The 21,630-nt window shown below is 36.0% G+C and overlaps 1 protein-coding gene across 3 annotated transcripts in view; it reads left to right on the top strand.

The window, feature by feature from the left end:
* Positions 1 to 21,630, top strand: part of Nars2 (asparaginyl-tRNA synthetase 2, mitochondrial) — a 145,649-nt gene that overhangs the window by 85,006 nt on the left and 39,013 nt on the right. For all 3 annotated transcript variants that reach the window (XM_047519267.1, XM_047519266.1, XM_047519268.1), the window contains one exon: positions 9,124 to 9,256. In XM_047519267.1, coding sequence (XP_047375223.1) covers positions 9,124 to 9,256 — 133 coding nt within the window. The remainder of the gene's footprint in view (positions 1 to 9,123; positions 9,257 to 21,630) is intronic.

The following is a 21,630-nucleotide window of genomic DNA, read 5'->3' as shown; positions in this document are numbered from 1 at the left end:
CTGATACCAATGCCTGCCCTTTACTTTTTTTTTTTACAGTTTTGTCATTTTACTCTTTTGCATTCCATTAACTTATTCATTCTGACTTGTTTTTGGTGTCTATATATTATGTGAACACAAAATTAAACTTTTAAAATAGATACAGAGGTAAGATATTAGTATTCAACATCAGGCCCCCTCAGAATGTTTCATTTCCTTAGTGCCCTGTATATATTTTCCTAATCCAATCCCTTTCCCTCCCCTGAGAACTAGCCCCTATGCTCAGTTTTGCATTAAATCATTACTTTAGTTTTCCCTATAGGTTTGTCACATATGTTTATATCTATGACCAGTACATTTAATTTGCAGGTTTTTGAATTTTACATAAATGGAATCACTGTTTTCTTTGGTAACTTATTTTATTCATTTACCATTATAGTCTTTACAACATGCTTGTTGTTTCATTATGTTCCTAAATTATATCTGTGTTGTATATAATCTATGCATTTTCACTAATGTAGAGTAGTCTTTTGAGTCTCTGTGCCACAGATTATTTAGCTATTTTATTACTGATGAATGTCTTTCCCAAAGTGTTCTGCTAGTATATACAGTGCAACTCTGAAATTCCTGTGCATGTCACTTGGTACATAGAAGAGTTAGTGCAGGCTCCCAAGGAACATCTCTCTGTTGCTTGTGCCACATAACCACTGTCCTAGTTGTCTTCTTTTCACCCCTCTTTTGCCCTCCTTCTTCCCATTCCTGCCTCCTCTTTTCTCTTCCTGTCTTCCTCTTTCATTCCTTTTCCTTTTCCTTCTCCAATTCAAGGAAAATGAATAGGACTTTTCATGCTTTATTTCTGTAGGCTAAATACTTATTTAAAAGCAGTTTGCCTATTTCTAGACTGCAATAGTCCCTTTGTGCTTTTGTGTTCATAAGCCAATCTATTTGATTTGGAGTCTGTCAAGAATATTAGAAAATGTTAGTTTTGCTCATAGTCTTTAGGCCTTATTCAAATGATACCACTCTTATCACTGTTATGAAGTAACACCTTTGTATTGATTATTTGTATCTTTTACTTTCAATTATTGTCAAATAGAATATCTAGATCATTGTTTTTCAACTCTGGGCATTATAATGTCCCAGGAGCTTTTTTTTTTTTTTTTTTTTTTTGAGAGAGGATACTAGGAGTGAACCCTGGGGTGCTTTACTACTCCAGCAGTTTTTATTTTTATACAGGGTCTTGCTAAGTTGCTGAGGCTGACTTCAGATTTGCTAACCTCTTGAGTCACTGGAATTACAGGTGTGCACCACTGTGCCTGACTCCAGCAGATTTTTAAAAAATATAGGTGCATCAGCTCAGCTTCCAAGAAAATCAGATTTAGTTAGTCTAGGGGTGTGAATGGGCATCAGGATTTGTTTTTTAAAATGCCATATGTTGAAAAACACTCTACAAGGTCCTAAAAGTGTTGTCCTTGAGAGCCAGCAATATCAGTGTTATGTGGGAATTGAAAAAATGTGAACCCTTAAGACTACCCTAGACCTATTGAGGCAGAAGTTCTGGGGATAGGACTTTAGCAAGCTGTGTTTTAACAAACCTCAGATGATTCTCTCCTCTCCCTCCCCTAGTACTGAATTGAACCCAGGGGTGCTTAACCACTGAACCACATCCCCATCCCTTTTTATTTTTTGAGACAGGGTCTCAAAAAGCTGACCTTGAATTTGGGATTCTCCTGCTTCAATCTCTTAAGTAGCTGAGATTACAGGGGTGCTCCACCACACCCAGCCAAACCTCAGGTGATTCTAATATATGCTAAAGTTTAAGAATTGCTACTATAGACCATCTAAGCATTACAACAAAGTCTTCTTTTACCCAGTTCCAAACTTCTAAGCTCTAAGATAGCCCTGGACCTGAAAGTAGCTAGAGGAAGGGAAGTTGGGGGGAGAAGCATACCACAAGAGAAGCCTTTGTTGGTAAACCTGTGAGCCTGAGCAAAAGTAGCCATTGCCAAAAAGAACTAAAAAGTAAGTACATCAAATGTGTTACCATTTTCTTATATCCTAAAATGGAATGAAAATGTATCCTTACTGACCATCTGTGCCCATAAATAAATGACTCTTCCTTTCCCGTAAGAAGGTATATACATAGAACTAAGTATAAGACAGAAAACAGTTGTAAGGCATAGGAAATGGAAGCTATGGAGATAACAAGGAACTGATGGTGGAAGAAAGGCAAGCCAGAAACAGCCACCAAATGGAATAACTATGTTGTACAGAGGCAAAACTCACCCAGACAACAGTGACATTAAAAGTACCAAACTTCTCTATGGAAAACATGGTGGTATTGTGGGGGAGTGTGAGGCCATTGATCATCTATGCTAGTTTTTGAAAGTCTATACATGCAGCAGTGCAGAAGCTAGGCCACGGAGTCAGACTGGTTTTGTTAAAGTCAAGTGTAGTGTCATGCTCTGGGACATTTACCAACTTACATAAGCCTTAATTTTTTCAGTTGTAAAATGGAGTGAAATCATATCCCTTATTGGATAGAAAGAATGAAATAAAACATCTATAAAGTACCTGATGGACAATTAATCTCAGTAATCCTTTTTTTTTTTTCTTTTGCGGTGCTGGGGATCAAACCCAGGGCCTTGTGCACGCAAGGCAAGCACTCTACCAACTGAGCTATCTCCCCAGCCCCAGTAACATTTTTTAGAATATATTTTGGTAAAATACACATCACGCAAAATTTACTGTTAGTGACATTGTGCAGCCAACACCATTATCTAGTTTCAGAACATTTTTATCACTCCCAGAAAAAAACTGCATACACAAAAAACTTTCATTCTTCGTTATGTTCTGAATTGTGTCCCCCTAAAATTCCTGTTAATGTCCTAACCCCCAGTGTGATATATATTTGAAGATCATGCCTTTATGGGGCCAAGGTTAAGTACAGTCTTAAGAATGGGGCCCTAACACTATAGGGCTGGTACCTATAGTATCACTTTGAAAAGACTGTTGACTTAAGGCCATGAGTTCTTTCAGTTCATTGAATGTTTATCGACATGACAGTAAAGAAGTAATACAGATGTTGGGGGTATGGGAAAAGTTGCTGATTGGTCTTATGCCAAGTAAGTTCTTCCCCAGCTAAAAAATAGCAATTCCATAGAGGGAAAAGAGGGGTGGGAGGGGTGGGCGGAAGGAAAAAATAACAGAATGAATCAAACATCATTACCCTATGTAAATGTATGATTACACAAATGGTATGCCTTTACGCCATGTACAAACAGAAACAACATGTATCCCATTTGTTTACAATAAAAATAAATTAAAATTAAAACAAAAAAGAATAGCAATTCCTCCGTTCTTTCAAAATATAAAGTTTAGCTCTTAAATTTCAGGTTCAGAAGGAATAAATGGCCAAGCAACCAGTGACCATTTTAAAATAATTCACTTGCCAACTCAAGGGCTTCATATAAAATTGCACATGTGTAAGAAGGTGACTTTTATAGAACTTTCTGTAATTTTATTTTTTATTTTTCAAAAAGCCATTTTTGTAGCTTTCTTGATTAATGTGTATTGAATGTACTTTTGTTATCTTAAACTTTGACGCCAAGCTCATGGTCTTTCCTTATATAGCTTTCTTCTCTCTGTTATTTGGCACAAGAATGGTTTTCAATGCTGAGTGTTTTCTTTTTCTGCTGGTCTCTTCTCAAAGCAGTACTGGCCTTCCACCTGGCTTTGTATCTTATTTTAGAAATAGCCTTGTTCTCAGATTTTATTTTAAATGTGGGTATATGCCTTTCTACAAATGGTTCTCATGTCTGTAGAAGACAGAACAAAGAATAAATCTGCATAAATTAAAACAGGAGTGGTTGTCTATGGACCTAGAAACAAAATTATTACAGAAGATACCAGAGGTCAATGCCAAGTCATCCCATCCCCCATCTCTATAGAAATTTAAATACTAGAAAGACTAAGTGACTTGCTAAAAGTTACAAAATAGTGATGAGAATCTATCATTCTCATTATTTTCATGAAGACAACACATCTTAGAGAGTTACGATTTTAACACATAAAGCAGAACTATTCAAAAAACAGAGAAATACACCAAACTACATACCTTAGTTATCTTTGAGAAGGGGGAATGTACTATGAAATTTTCCTTCTAATTTTCTGAGTTTTTTTGTTTTTGTTTTTGTTTTTTAAGTACAGGGTTTTTTTTATTTGTATTTTTTATAACTTTATTTTATTTATTTTTTTTTTTGTGGTGCTGAGGATTGAACCCAGTGCCTCTCACATAAGCCACAACCCCAGCACCTCATTTTCTGAGTTTTTAAATGTTTAGTTATAAGCATCATTTGTTAGTGTCTTAATCAAAACTATAAGTTCTGCAGTAGATCTGCATTTTTTTTTATTTGTTCTAATTAGTTATACATGACAGTAGAATGCATTTAGACACATTATACACTAGTGGAATACCACTTCTCCTTCCTCTGGCTGAACATGGTACAGTCACACCAGTAGTGTGATTAAGCATGTATGCAGAGTAATAATATCCATCTCATTCCACTGTTCTTCCCATCCTCACACCCCCCTCCCCTCCCCTCCCCTCCTCTCCCCTCCCCTCTGCACAACCCAAAGTCCCTTCATTCCCCCACCCCCATTATGGATCAGCATCCACTCATCAGAGAAAACATTCTACCTTTGGTTTCTTGGGTTTGGCTTATTTCACTTAGCATATTCTCCAGCTCCATCCATTTACCTGCAAATGCCATAATTTCATTCTTCTTTAAGCCCGAGGAGTATTCCATTGTGTATATGTATCACACATTATCTTTATTCATTCATCTGTTGAAGGGCATCTAGTTTTGTTCCATAGTTCAGCTATTGTGAATTGAGCTGCTTTAAACATTGACGTGGCTACATCACTGTAGTATGCTGATTTTAAGTCCTTTGGGTATAAACTGAGGAGTGGGATAACTGGGTCAAATGGTGGATCCATTCTAAGTGTTCTGAGGAATCTCCATACTGTTTTCCATAGTGGTTGCACCAATTTGCAATCCCACCAGCAATGCATGAGTGTACCTTTTCCCCACATCCTCGCCAACACCTGTTGTTGCTTGTATTCTTGATAATTGCCATTCTGACTGGAATGAGATAAAATCTTAGAGTAGTTTTGATTTGCATTTTTCTAATCGCTAGAGATGATGAACACTTTTTCATATATTTGTTGATCGATTATATTTCTTCTATGAAATGTCTGTTTAGTTCTTAACACCAGAAACAACATAACCTAATCAATAAATGGGCTAAGGAACTGAATAGATCTGCATTTGAATCTGCCTTGTCCACTTAACCAAACTATGGCTCTGTTATTTTTTGGAAAACTTCTTAACCTCTGTGAATCAAAAGTTTCTCACTTCAGAAAATAGATATAGTAATAATACTTTATGGAATCAACTATGAAGGGGTTAACTCTCATTATTACTATCACTACTTTTATAATAGTATGCTTGATGCTGATGTAGGGTGATCTTTATTGAATGGTTTAAACATTCCTCTGCTTAAAGACTGGATGCTGAATTAGGCAATTATCCAACATACCTTCCAGCTCATTTCTTCTTTCTGTTAGTCCAAAAGAAGCACTGTGGTCATCAGTTCTTACTCAGTTACGGTGTTACTTAATTCAGCAGTAAAAAGAGGACAGGCATGGGGGCACACACTTGTAATCCCAGCAGCTCCTGAGGCTGAGGCAGGGGATCACGAGTTCAGAGCCAACCTTAGCAGCTTAGTGAGGCCCTAAGCAATTTAGCAAGACCCCGTCTATAAATAAAATACATAAAGGGATGGGGTTGTGACTCAGTGGTTAAGTGCCCCTGGGTTCAATCCCTGGTGCCAAAATAAATAAATGAAATAAAAAGAAATAAATGATAAAAAGGTTACTTAGCTCTTGAGTACCTCAGTCAGAGCCTGCTATTTACTATAATTAAAGTAAAAACTCATAATCCTCTTCTACATTTTGTACTAGAGAACTTGCTCAGTATATCTAGGGAACCATTGTTAAATTTTTTAAAATTCCTGTTGCTACTCATTCTGGAGCAACCAACATAGAATTGCCATGTGAGAAGCAGATACCCTTGTGCTTTGAATGTGGAGTTCTTTTTAGAAATCACAATGTTCTTTGTGCCCAGTGCCTTAATACAAACAGCACTCTTGAATAACAGTCCCATTAGCCTACCTTGTATTTCAGAGCCTCCAAAGTAAATTTCCACTATGCCACATATGTATTTATGCCCTAGAAAACTTCGGCACTTTAATGTTAACATTTGTATATACCATTTCTTACAATGCAATACCAACAATAAATACCATGCTTTAAATTTTGATATATTATTGCCAGCCTACTTAGAGATGTCATAGTCACAGATTGGAAAGCAAGAGCCATGTAACTTTGTTTTTACTGTTTGGGACAAATTGAATTATTTGACCTATTTTAGGTTCCCATTTTAGGTACTGACAGCTCCAGTAAGGTGTATCTGCATGTTTTTCTATATTTGTAATATTGCTGTTTGTGAGGATGTTGTGCTTTTCCAGCTGATGACTGAGGAAGCCCGTCATCATCATTAGTTACTCATTCATTCAGCATGAGCACCTGTTTTATCTAGGCACTGGAGATGCAAACATGAATAAAACATGATTCCTGTTCTGGAAAATTTCATAGTTTATTGGGGAAAGAAAGATATTTTAAAATATAATTACATTTCATACATATCTATATGATAAATATATGAACTAAGTTATATACAGGAGGAAATAATAAATTTGGGGTACATGGTAAGGTTTCAAAGAAGAAATGACATTCAAGCTGAGTCCTAAAGGTTGGATGGAAATTTGCCATTTAGAATGAGATGAGCATAGTGGGTGGTGCATGCCTGTAATCCCAGTGACTCAGGAGGCTGAGGCAGGAGGATCACAAGTTAAAGCCAGCCTCAGCAATTTAGCAAGACCCTAAGCAACTTAGCAAGATCCTGTCTCAAAATAAAAAGTAAAAAGGGCTAGGGATATGGCTCAGTGGTTAAGCACCCTGGGTTCAACATCTGGTACAAAAAATAAATAAAATAAAATAAAATAAAATACAGCAAGATGAGCAAGGGGCAGGGAGAACAAGATGAGAAATGGCCTGTGCAGGTCCTAAAGATGCAGGAACATGCTAGGTGAGGAGAATGACTTCAGAGTAGCTGGAGGAAAGAGGCTACGTGAGGAAAACTCGAGTTGAAGTCAGGAGTTTGAATTTTATCCTTGTGGCAGTGGGTAATCATTGAAGATTTTTAAATTTAGGGCTGACATAATCAGATTTTTTTTTCTTTTTTACATAATCAGATTTGAGCTTGAAAACTCATAGTAGTTTAGACTAAAGAAAGACAGGTGGTAGACACCAGTCAAAAAGCTGTTTATTTTTTAAACAAAAGGCAAGGGTTTACTACCAGCAGCAGCTGTGGAGATAAGAGTGACTAGCTTTAAGAGAATTTTCAAGGTGTAAACAATTGAATTTTGTAATCAATATATGGGACATGTGGACAGTGGAGGTTGTAAGGTCTGGCCTGGATGACTCAGTAGATTAACTGAGGTTAACAGCACTGGAGGAAAGGTAAACAGAAAAGCAGAATTGCTCATTATTTTGTTTTTAGAAGTGGGGCAAATGTTTTCATTTTGTACAAGATAGGTTCAGTCTTTTTAGGAGCATTCTAATAAGCAAGTCGTGTCTGAAGCTTGGAAGAAAAGTTAACTATAATAATATTTTCTGAGTTCCTACTGTTTATTTTTCCATCGAAAGCTAAGATTCTCAGCTTTCTCATAATCAGGTTAACTGATTATGATCTCATGAAGGTGACTGTAGAACCAAACATAATTACTAAGCCTCTTACCAACTGAAATGAACTTTTGAAAGAAGAAAAAAATCTCTTAGTTATTGCTTTAATTATTTTACTATTTCATTTCCCACAGTATCCCAAAATAAAACTAGTATATATACACATATATACTAGTTTATATATATTAAAAGTATTAAAAATATTTATATATATATTAAATATATTTAGCAGTAAATGGATACAATACTTTTTTTTAATTTATTTTTATGTGGCGCTGAGGATCAAACCCAGTGCCTCAATGTGCTAGGCAAGCGCTCTACCACTGAGCTACAACCCCAGTTCTATATATATTTTTAAAACATCTGTTTTCTGCACTGCTTACTGATCTTAGTGTTACTTACCTAATGATGAACATATAAAGAATGTTCAAGATAATAGCTAAGGATTCCCAAATCTCTTACTTTTTGCAAAACCAAAATTTATGATTAAGTCCTCAAGAAATATTCATTATTTCATAGATCCTTGATCAGACCTCAGTTTTTTGCCCTGTTAAATATGAGGGACACTCAAGTGTTCAAGAATGTAGATGTGTGTCCACTTCTTTGAAGCCATTTAAAAATAAGGTTTGTTTTGTTTCGTTTTGTTTTCCATTTGGATACTTGAGCTGTAGTCTTTTTTGAAAGCCAGGAGATAGACAGTTCTTCAAAATCTGCCCTTACCTCCAAGTTTAAAAGGTCAGATTTCAGCATCTATTGGAATACATGAGTGGTTGTGAAGGACTCAGATAGACTTGGGATAAGGTAAATTGCTGTGCATATCTGACATTTCTTTTTTCGTGTATTTAAAAAATAAATTAGCACACCTTATCCACATGAAATTCTCATTTTCTGTGTTACCATCTTGAATTCTCTGTGTGGTTTCTTGGGTGGTGGTATTTTTCCTTTACTTTGATCTTGATTGCTGTGAAATGTAGTTGCCTGCTGTTTAAGGCAGCTGCAGTAGAGTGCACCCAGAAGTGGTTATATTTCTATATTTAGAAAACCATAGGGTTTGTAAAGCAGTTGCAAATTCCTTTGGGATAAAATGGTTTCTATAAATGTAACATTTTAATGAAACTATTATTATCACCCATTAGAGAAGTAGAGAGCTAATATGTGTGGGTTTGTGGACATGACAGAGGCAGGAATATTTTTTCTTTTAAGAGCTCACAGAATATTTTAAATATTTAAAATTAATCATGTGAATCTATTTTCATGCTCTTTGTCTTGAATTGCAGAGCTTTTACTCAAGTGTTTACCTTTGGTCCAACATTCCGAGCTGAGAATTCTCAGAGCCGGAGACACCTGGCAGAGTTTTATATGGTAGAAGCAGAGATTTCTTTTGTTGAGAGTCTTCAAGATCTCATGCAGGTAGGTACACAGTTTTAAAATTTCAGTTGTCTGTGACATTATATGCTTCTATATTTTTTTTATCCTGGACTAGTGTGAATTACAGATATTTGTAAGATGAAGAAGATAGAGAGCTATTATTAATTTAATAAACATTTACTGACTTCCTTCATTATAAGAGTTGAACATATAAGAGTCAGGTTTAAGTTTCTATCCCAGCTCTTCCACTAGCTTTGCTATAAAGTTACCTAACTTTCATAATCTTTAGCTTTCTTTACGTAAAAGAATAATTTACTTATTGTAAAAAGTGAAGAGTAAGCGAAATAATGTATGTAATATAAAACACCTAACATGGTGTCTAGGGAATAAACAGGCTTAGTAAATAGTAACTCTTATTTGCTAGGAAAATAAATAAAACATCTTATATAAACATCTGTAATACTTCCATAAACATCTATAAGGTTATTTTAGAAAGGATCTGTAGGAACTGTCAGGTTCATTTGAAGGGGCAAGTCACAAGGCTGGAGAGAGTCAGGAACCAGATCATGAAAGACCTTGTATTTAAAACCGTGCTAAGGCGTTTGAACTTTATCCAAAAGGAAAGGAGAAAATTTTCTAAATTGGAAGAGGCATGATCAGAGTTATATTTTATAAACATTTCTCTAAGCCAGGTGCAGGGGCACACATCTGTAATCCTAGTGACTCAGGAAGCTGAGGCAGGAGGGTCGCAAGTTCAAGGACAGCCTCAGAAACTTAGCAAGGCCCTCAAAACTTAATGAGACCCTGTCTCCAATAAAAAATAAAAAGGTCACTGGATGTGGTAGCACATGCCCATAATCCCAGCACCTCAGGAAGCTGAGGCAGAAGGATCACAAGTTGGCGAGGCCAGTCTTAGCCATTTAGTGAGGCCCTAAGCAACTTAGTGAGACTCTGTCTCAAAATGAAAATTTAAAAAGGACTGGGAGAACTGGGGTCATGGCCTTGTGGTAGAGCGCTTGCCTTGCATGCATGGGGCACTGGGTTCAGTCCTCAGCACCACATAAGTAAACAAAATAAAGGTATTGTGTCCATCTACAACTGAAAATTTTTTATAAATTAAAAAATTTTTTAAATAAAAATAAATAAAAACAACTGGGGATGTAGCTCAGTGGTAAAGTACCCCTGGGTTTATTCCTAGTACCAAAACAAATAAACAACAAAACAAAACAAAACAAAATCTCTGTAGCAGCCATATGAGGAATATTTTTTTTTGTTTGTGTGTTTTGGTAGCACAGAGCCACGTCCCCAGTCCTTTATTTGTTTGTTTATTTGTCTGTTTTGTGTGTGTGGTGCTGAGTATTGAACCCAGGGCCTTGTGCCTGCAAGGCAAGCACACTCGACCATCTGAGCTACATCTACAGCCCCACTTTTAATTTTATTCTGAGACAGGCCTCAGTCAGTTCTTAGGGACTTACTAAGTTGCTGAGGCTGACTTTGAACTTGGAATTCTCCTGCCTGAACCTCCCAAGCCACTGGGATTACAGGCATATACCACCATGCCCAGCATGAGAAATGATTGTGAGGAAGATGAAAAATAAGGACCATGGACAGCCTTGCTAGGAGGCTATGGAAATGATCCACACAGAGCACATGAGTCGAGGAGTGAAATAGGCCAGGATTTGATTTTTTTAGTACTACCATTTACTTGCTATGTGACCTTAGACAAAGGACTTAATTTCCTCATCTATAAAATGGGAATTCTTCATTGATAGGATAGTTGAGAGGACTAGGCAGATGAGTGTAGTTCATGGCACTTATTAATTGCCCAGAAATTAACTGATGTTATTTTGAATTCTCTGATGATATTTTGGTTACTGCCTTTTATGGTTTGGATATGAGGTGTCCCCTGAAAGCTCATGTGTGAGACAATGCAAGAATGTTCAGATGTGAAATGATTAGATTATGAGAGTTGTGGCCTAATCAGTGGAATTGCTTGAATTGAATTAATGAATCATAGCTATAGACAGGTAGGTGTGACTGGAGGAGGTAGGTCACTGTGGGTGTGCCTTTGGGTTTATATTTGTCCCTGGGGAGTAGAGTTCTCTCTGCTTCCTGACTGTCATGATCTGAGCTGCTTTCCTCCATCACATTCTTCTGCCATGATGTTCTGCCTCACCTTGGGCCAAGAGCTATGGAGTTGGTCTACCATGGACTGAACCTCTGAAATCATAAGCCAAAATAAATTTTTCCTCCTTTAAGTTATTCTTTTGGCCATAGTATGAAAAGCTGACTAAAACACTAAATTTAGATTTGTAATTATGGAATGTTTACTCTAGTAATTCCCATCAACCCTCCTTTCTATTCATTTATATATCTTTGTATTTTTACCCATTAAATGACCCAAATCCATTTAAAGCATAAATACCATGTATGTCACAATTGGAATAGACTCATTATTTTATTACCCTGTCTTTGGTTGGATGTTCCAGTAAACAAATTTTAAGGCAGAGATTGTTGGTAGGGGGGTTATTAGGGAATGCTCTTGAGAATGACAACTGTAAGGAAAGGAGGAAAGTAGCACTGGGCAGAGGGGAAATTGAACTTTGATGCTTTAACACAGGCCTTGGCCTGTTCTGTGAGAAAGCAAGGGGATGGCTTTGTGCTTCCCCCACAGTGGTCATGGTCAGCCTCTGAACGAGGCTTAACTTTGAATAAGGCAGTGCCTTTGGGCTAGACAATTCCTGAAGAGGGACTCAACGATAAACCACTGGCAATAGCATTTCCAGATAGGGCATTGGGCCTGTGAGGGGCATTCTGGCCATACACTGTAGCGTTCACTCACATGCTTTCTTAACACCTTCCACTGACTATTCTAGATCCTGGGACATTTTTAGTTGTCCTTACTGGGGAGAGGTCAGGAGGTAGGAAGAGTAATTTCTGTTGGCACACAGCAGGTAAAGGCAGGGATTCTCTTCAACACCTATAAATCACAGCTCTACCTCCCCACAAAAAGAATTATCAGGCCTAAAATACCAGTAGTGCCTATGTGGAATTACCCTGTGCTGTATTGTAGTGATTTAGAGTTGGAGCCTCCCAGACCCTGTGAACACTCCTAAGCTGCTTTCGTTGAGCCCACTACCCGATTCTATGTTCCTCTTTCACTCAGACAGGGAGAGCATTATAAGGAGAGGAATATACTTTACCTCCCCATTTCTTTTCTTTTCTCTTTTTTTTTAAAATATTTTTAGTTGTAGATGACATATCTTTATTTATTTATTTTTTTTATTGTGCTGAGAATCAAACCCAGTGCCTCACACATGCTGGGCAAGCACTCTACCACTAAGCCACACCTGCAGCCTCTGCCTCCCCATTTCTGCTTCTACCTCTTTACAGTCCCAACATAGATACCATAGGGAAAGGTTATGAAGATAATGCATAAATTATTTTAGAATTCTTTAAAAGATTTTAATCTTTGCTCTATAATTATATCTTACCATATGACAGGGTTACAAAATAAATTTTTTGTCTTCCATTGTTTTAAACCACCATTTGACCCATCTATCCCACTCCTTGGTTTATACCCAAAAGACTTAAAATCAGCATACTACAGTGATGCAGCCACATCAATGTTCATAGCTACTCCATTCACAATAGCTAAATTGTGGAACCAACCTAGATGCCCTTCAGTTGATGAATGGATAAAGAAACTGTGGCATATACATACAATGGAATATTACTCCGCCATGAAGAATGATAAAATTATGGCATTTGCAGGCAAATGGATGAAATTGGAGAATATCATGCTAAGTAAGATAAGCCAATCTCAAAAAACTAAAGGACGAATGATCTTGCTGATAAGCGAATGAGGACATGTAATGGGGGGTGGGAGGTGTTAGCATTAGGGTTAGGGTTAGGTTTAGGGTTAGGGATAAGGAGGGTGGTAAGAATGGAGGAAGGAAGGACTGTATAGAGGGAAAAGAGGGGTGGGGGGGGGAAGGGAAAAAATAACAATGAATCAAACAACATTGCCCTATGTAAATTTATGATTACACAAATGGTATGCCTTGACTGCATGTACAAACAGAGAAACAACATGTATCCCATTTGTTTACAATAAAAAAAAGCAACTGTGGTATAAATATACAATGGAATATTACTCAGCCATAAATAAGAATAAAATTATGGCATTTGCTGCTAAATGGATGAAGTTGGAAAATATCATGCTAAGTCTTCCACTATTTTAGTGAGAACATTGAGAATTAGATGAGTTAAGTTGCATACTTTTTCAGTCAGTTCCAGATTTTTGGCTTTGCATTTAGTCAGGTCCCTGAAATTCTTGTGCTCTTTTAAAAGTATAAGTGGAACATTTCACATCTAATGTTAATATTTGAAATGAGTCTTGAGTCACTTCTTTATTCCATTGTTTTTCTCCCATTCATTATCCATCTTTGTGTTAATTTCTAGATACCTTAACTAATGGATTTTAAGCTAGTTTTTTTAAGTATTGTTGATTAATGTCCAGAAATATCGTAAACCAAAAAGCACAGAGTCATTTTATTTGAAGCATTTTTCTACACTGCATTTGCTGGTATCATTTCAGCAATATTCCAACGTAAGTCTGGGACTAATAAACAAGGTCAGACAATCCCAGAAAAATTGCCAGTTATTTGTTCAGCAGCTTTAGATGGTGGTGGGGGGATTAGAGAGGAGGTAGACTCAGTGTCATTGTTCCCTTAGGGTTGCATAACAGCCGTCTGAACCCATTATATTAATTTACCAGTTTTCTGTTTCTTGGATCTTGCTGTTATTCTTATCTCATATTCTATTAAATTTATTTTTAAATTTGCATACATAAAAACTCTAAGTTTTGAGGAACATTGTAGACCTCTATGACTATAACTGAAATCAAGATACAAAACAAAAACTTTTCAGGGCTGGGGATTGAACTCAGGGCACTCTACCACTGAGCTACATCCTCAGAAACCCCCTTTTTTGTTTTTCTTTATTTTTGAGACAGTGTCTCACTACATTGCTGAGGCTAACCTTGAACTTGTGATCCTCCTGCCGTAGCCTCCCCAGTAGCTGAGATTATAGGCATGCGCCAAAACAATTTGGTCATTACAAAACAACTCCCGCTTGCTGTTGCTTTGTATTCCAACCCTCTTCCCACTGGCAGCCACTGATCTGTTGTCCCTCTAAGTAATCTTGCCTTTTCTAAAATGTCATATAAATGGAATAAGATACAGATTTTTTACTTTGTCTTTTGTCACTTAACATAATGTATATGAAATTCATCCATCCTCTTTTTATCTTGCTTCTTTTTTCTGCTAGGTATTCACCTAGTTCATTTATCCTTTCACCAGTTGAAGAATATTTAATTCAGTTCTAGTTTTTTAAAATAATGAACAAAGTTACTATAAATATTCTTATGCAAGTTTTGTATAAATATAAAGTTTTCATACTTCTTGGATAAGTTCCAGGAGTGAGATTGCTAGATAAGTGTTTAATGTTTAATTTTCATAGGAAACCAATCTATTTTTCCAAAATGACTTTTATATTCTCACCAGCAGTATGCAAAAGTTTCACATTTTCTATACTTCCTCACCAGCACTTAGTATTTTCAGGGGTGTGTGTGTGCTGGGGACTCAGGGTGTATATGTGTATGTTCTAAGATGTTCTCATAGCAATGTATCAATATCTCTTTGTGCTTTTACTTTGCATTTTCCTCATGCTTATGAAGTTGAGCATCTTTTCATATGCTTATTAGCTTTATAGTCTTTATTAGTTTATAGTCTTTGGTGAACTGTTTGTTCTAAATGTTTTGTTGGATTGTTTGTTTTTTGTTGAGTTTTGAAAATTCTTTATTCCAAATGAAAGTCCTTTTTCAGATATCTGATTAGCAAATATTTTCTCCCAACTGGTGGTTTGTCTTTGCATTCTTTTGACAGTGTCATATATAGATAAAAAGACTTTAATTTTTATGATCATTCATTTACCAGTTCTCTTGATGTTAACATCATTCAGAATACTTTAAAGCCAGGTGCAGGGATGTATGCCTATAATCCCAGCTACTTTGGAGGCTGACATGGAGAATTGTGAGTTGGAGGCCAACCTGGCAAACAATAAAAAAAAACCTCAAGGTCACACAATACTTTTGTGATTTCTTCTGAAAGTTTTATTGCTTTAAGTTTTATTTTTCCATGTGTGATCCATTTGAAGTTAACTTTTGGGTAATGCTCTGAAGTGTTAATGAAGGTTCATTTTTTTTTAACATGGATATCCAGTTGTCTTAGACATGTGTTCAAATGATTAACCTTTCTTCATTCACTGTCATTTTTTTTTAGTTAAAGTTTTGGGCAACTGTATATTCATATGCAGTTGTAAGGAATGATATAGAGACATCCTGTGTTCTCTTCACTCAGTTCCTACCAGTCTGACAAAATAATAATACAATATCATAACAAGGATATTGACATTAATACAGTCATGATCCAGAACATTTTCATCACCACAAAGATCCCTCTTGTTGCCCTTTTGAATCCCTCCTAATTCTCTCCACCCACCTCTATCTCTAACCTCCAATAACTATTATTCTATTTTCCATTTCTGATTTTTTTTTATTTCAGGAATTCCCTTTACATGGAATTATACAGATGCAATCATTCAGAATCTGTTTCTTCATTCAGTATAATACCCTTGGTATCCAAGATATGATATTTTATGCTTCAGTAGTTTGTTTCTTTTCATTTCTGAGTAGTATACTGTGATATGTTGTTACCATAGTTTGCTTAACCATTCATTCATTGAAGGATATATACATATATATAATTTTCATTTTGGGGGGTATTATGAATAAAACACCTTTGTATAGTTCATGTACATTCACATATAGTTTTTTGTGTAAATACAATTCTTTTATGTCTTTGCAATAAATTTTCAAGAGTGCAATTGCTAGGTCATATGTTTAATTTCATAAGAAACTACCCAGTTGTTTTCAGCAATTTATTGCACCAGCAATATATGAAAGATCTGGTTTCTGTACATCCATACCAGCATTTGGTGTTCTCACTATTCTCTTCTTGGTATCTGTTAATAACACATTGTGTTTTTAATTTGCATTTTCCTACTGGCTAATGATATTGGACATCTTTTCATGTACTCATTTGCCATCTACAAATCCTCTTCAGTGAAACAGCTGTTTGTGTCTTCTATGAACTGTTTTTGTTTTTTTGTTTTTGTTTTTTTTTCACACTTGTTTTGAGGGTTCTTTTGTGTGTGTTGTGTGGTGCTGGGGATCGAACCCAGGGCCTTGTGATTGCAAGGCAAGCACTCTACCGACTGAGCTATCTCCCCAGCCCTTGAGGGTTCTTTATATATTCTTTATATATATATTCTTTATATATTCTTTATATATATTGTTGGATGTGTGATTTCCAGATATGTTCTCCTAGAAAGTAACTTGCCTTTTCATTCTTTTAATTCTTTGAGTTTATCCTGTTTATAGTATAGTGAGCTCCTAGAATATGTCTTTAGCCATTTGGGAAGAATTTTCAACCATTACTTCCTCACATATGTTTTCTGTGTCAGTTTGTATTTTCATCTTCTTGGCCCCAATAACATACCTGTGAGACCTTTGGAAATATCCCACAGTTCTTCAGTTCTCTGTTCATTATTTAATCCATCATTTTTCTTTCCATAATTTGACTAAACTCTCTTCAAATGCACTAATTCTTTCCTTTGTTGTTTTCTTTTTGCTCCTTTGCACGTTCAGTGAAATTTTTATTTCAGATGCATATTTTCTCATTTCTTTTTTTTTTTAATCTCCTGAGAAGTCCTCTCTCTTCATTTAAGGAATGTTTGTTTACCTTTATTTTATGGAAGATGGTAATTATACCTGCTTTAAAATCTTCATCAGCAGAGCAGGCCATATAACCCATCTTGTAGAGTGCCTGCCTCTCATGCTGGAGGCCCGGGTTCAAGTCCCCAGCACTCTGGGATTGTGAAAATAGCAAACAGGATCTTCATCAAGTTATTTCCAACACCTGGGTGTTCTGTATGCTTACATCAGTGGATTGTCTTTTCCTTTTGAGTATTCATCAAACTTTTCTGGTTCTTTTTCTGCCTGGTAATTTCAGACTGTATCCTAGCTAGATAGTTTGAATGTCATATTCTGGGACTCTGGGTCCTGCTAAAATCCTCTGGAAGCAATATTGTATTGTAGTGTTGATTTGTCAGTCCTTAAACATGTGTCATGCTTCAAGGTGAAAGACAGATTCTTTCACATTTTTGTCCCCTACCATGTTATTTATTTCCAGGTGACAGTGATCATCATTATTGATGAGTTAAAAGTAGTAAGAATAAAGGTGCTTAAAAACAATGGAGATCCCATGTACACATTTTCCAGAGAGCAGGGTGTTCCTCCCTCAGGGCCTCTGATTGAAAAGTGGGTCTCTGGGAGTTCCAGGTGTTCCACGACTGGGGCTACCTTCAGGGCAGGACCAGAAGAGAAAACAGAAGGGCAGAATACCAACCTAAGACTTCCTGTATACGCTAACACACAAGGACCTTGTCCCAGTTCTGTGGGATGTAGCAGCCTTCGCTCAGAAGTTTTGCTTCCTGTGCCTCCTAGTCAGTTCATTATTTCACTACCAAATCAAAACCAGGAGACAGAAGAATAAAGAATGGAACTGGGAAAATTCACCTTCATTACAGATTGTTATTTAATCAACTCATTGTCAGGCTACCTATCACTGTTTACTTTTTTGAGTCCTCTTTGTATTCTGACTGGATTTTTAAGATTGGTTAGAAAGATAAAATGTAGTCAGCTTACTACAGCTAGAGAAACAAAATGGCTTAATTATTAATATTTCTTTTTTCATATTCCATGCAAACAGAAACCACAAGCAAGTCACAGTAGCTATTCTTATATCAGACAAAACAGTCTTAAAGACAAAAACTATGGGCCTGGGGATGTAGCCTAGTGGTGGTAGAGCCCTTACCTAACAAGCGTGAGGCCTTGGATTCAGTCCCTAGTACCACAAAAAGACAAAGTCACTATATAATAGTCAAGGGATCAATTCAATAAGAACATATAACCGTGGTAAACATGTGTACCAAATGCCAGAACATCCAATTTTATAAAACAAATTTTAGATATAAAAGGAGAGATAGTGTCCAATAAAATAATAGCAGGAGACTTCAACATTCCTCTTTTATCAATAGACAGCCAGTCAAAAAATCAACAACAAAAAAACAGAATTAAGCTTTACTATAGATCAAAGGAACTTAACAAAGATTTACAAGACATTTTGTTCAATATCAACAGAGTAGACATTCTTTTCTTCAGCAAATGAAACATTATCTAGAATTAACAAGTCTCAACATCTTCAAATAAGTGAAATCATAGCATGTATCTTCTCTGATCTGAGTTGAATAAAACTAGAAATTAACAACAAAAGAAACTCAGAAACTATACAAATTCATGGAACCTTAACAGCACGCTGCTGAACAGTGGATCACTGAAGAATCAAAATCTTAAAATTCGGGCTGGGGATATAGCTCAGTTGGTAGAGTGCTTGCCTTGCAAGCACAAGGCCCTGGGTTCAATCTCCAGCACTGCAAAAAAAAAAAAAAAAAAAAAAAATCTTAAAACAAATGAAAATGTAAACATGATTTGCCAAAACATAAATGATACAGCAAGAACAGTATTGAGAGGGAAGTTAATAGCAATAAGTGCCTACATCAAAATAGAAAGATTTCAAATAAACAATGATGTCTTAAGGACCTAGAAAAAGTTAAAAGCAAATCTATCTTAAAAAGGAAAGAAATAGCAAAGATTAGAGCAGAAATACATGAAATAGAGACTTGAAAAAAATACAAAATTCAAGAAAGAGTTGGTTTTTTGAAAAGGTAAGCAAATGAACAGATCGTTAGCTAGACTAAGAATAAAAGAACCAAGTAAATAAAATTGGAGGTGAAGAGAAGACATCACAGCTGATGCCACAGAAATACAAAGGTCATTAGATGCTGATTGGAAAACAAAGGGGTAAATTTCTAGACACATTTACGCTACCAAAATTGAACCATGAAGACATAGAAAACAGACTAATTACTAGTAATGAGATTGAATCAATAATAGTCTACCAACAAAGAAAAGTCCAGAATCAGGTGACTTCGTTGCTGAGTTCTATCAAACTTTTAAGGAAGAACTAATACTAGTTCTTCACAAACTATTTAAAAAAAAAAAAAAAAAAACTGAAATGAATTCTTCTAAACTCTTGCTACTGGGTCGGCAACCCCCTAATACAGAAACCAGTCACTCACTCACATACACACACACACACACACACACACACACACACACACACACACAACTGTAAACCCTTGTCTCTAATGAACTTGAATGCAAAAATTCTGAATAAAAACACCTAATTCTGAGGGCTGGGGAGATAGCTCAGTTGGTAGAGTGCTTGCCTCGCAAGCACAAGGCCCTGGGTTCAATCCCCAGCACCGCAAAAAAAAAAAAAAAAAAAAAAAAAAAAAAAAACCTAATTCTGAATGAAAAGTTAGCAAATTGAATCCCAAACCATATAAAAAAGAACACTCATCATAATCAAGTGGAATCTATCGCAGGATGCAAAAATGGTTCAATATATGCAAATCAATAAGTATAATACCACATCAACAGAATGAAGGATAAAAATCATATGTTTATCTCACTATATGTAGACAGAGCATTTGGTAAAATTCAACATTGCTTCATGACAAAAACTCTGGACAAATTAGTTACAAAAGGAACATCATAATATATACAACAAACCAACATCATATTGAGCAGGTAAAGACTGGAAGCTTTTTTTCTTAGGTCTGGAACAAGACAAGGTGTCTACTCTCATCACTCTTATTTGACATAGTATTGAAAGTTTTAGCCAGAGCAATTAGGCAAGAGAAAAAAAACAAAAGGCATATAAATAGAAAGTCATGTTATCCCTGTTTGCAAATACTAGGATTCTATATATAGAAAAACCTAAAGACTCTACTAAAAGACTAAAAGATCTGATAAAATAATCAATAAATTGCAGCATAGAAAATTAACATTAAAATTTATACCCCAATGATGAGATTGCTAAGAATAAAATTATGAAAGGCATCCCATTCACAATAGCTATAAGAAATAAAATAACTAGGAGTAAATTTAACCAAGAAGGTAAAGGACCTATACAAAAAAAAAAAAAAAAAAATTACAAAAATTCAATGAAAAAAATTGACACAAAAATATGTTCATGTTCCTTCCGTGTTCACTGAAGAAGAATTAATGTTGTTAAAATGTCCATAACCCAAAGTGATTTCCACATTCAATACAATCTTCATCAAAATACCAATGACATTCTTCACAGAACTAGAAAAAACAATCCTAAAGTTCATGGAAGCCCCAAAGATCTCAAACAAGCAAAGCAGTTTTGAGCAAAAAGAACAAATCTGGAGGTATCACACTTCTTGATTTTAGACTATATTGCAAAACAGTAGTAATAAAAACAGCATGATGTTGACATAAAAGCAGACAAACAGACCAAAACAGAATTGAGCACAGAGAAATAACCCCATGCATCTTCGGCCAGCTGATTTTCAACAGAGGTGCTAAGAACACGCATTGGAGAAAAGAGAGTCTCTTTAGTAAGTGGTGCTAAGAAAATAGGATATCCACATGCAGAAAAATGAAACTAGACCCCTATATCTAACCACTAACAAAATTCAACTCAAGATGGAGTAAAGACTTAAATGTGTAGGCTAGGGTGTTGCTCAGTATGGAACATTTGCCTAACGTGTACGAGGCCCTGAGTTCAATCCCCAGTCTTAAATATAAAAACTACTGGAACAGGGGAAAACCTTCAAAACATCAGGATGGGTAAGGATATTTTGGACAAAACTCCAAAAATATAGGAAATAAAACCAAAAATAGATGGGATTTTATGAAACTGAGAAGTTTCCACACAGCAAAACAAAGAACCAACATAGTGAAGAGACAAACTACAGAATGGAAGAAAATACTTGCGAACTATACATTTGACAAGGAGTTAATACCCAAAATATAAAAGGAACTCCAAAAGCTTTGTAGCAAAAAATCAAGTAACCCAACTTAAAAATGAGCAATATACATAAATAAAGATTTCTCAAAAGAAGACACACAGTGACCAACAGGTATATGAAAAAATCATCAGGGAAATGCAAATGAAAACCAGAATGAGCTATCACCTCACCCCAGTAAGAAGAAGTATTCTCAGAAAGACTAAAAATGCTAGGCACAGTGGTGCACCCTTTCTCAAGATAAAAAATAGCAAGGGCTGAGGATGTAGCTCAGTGGTAAAGTGCCCCTGGGTTCAGTCCCCAGTACTGGGGGGAAAAATTAAAATTAAGAC

This window comes from Sciurus carolinensis, chromosome 11 (genome assembly GCF_902686445.1).
Source record: "Sciurus carolinensis chromosome 11, mSciCar1.2, whole genome shotgun sequence".
NCBI lineage: Eukaryota > Metazoa > Chordata > Mammalia > Rodentia > Sciuridae > Sciurus > Sciurus carolinensis.
This window is presented reverse-complemented; position numbering and strand designations above follow the sequence as displayed.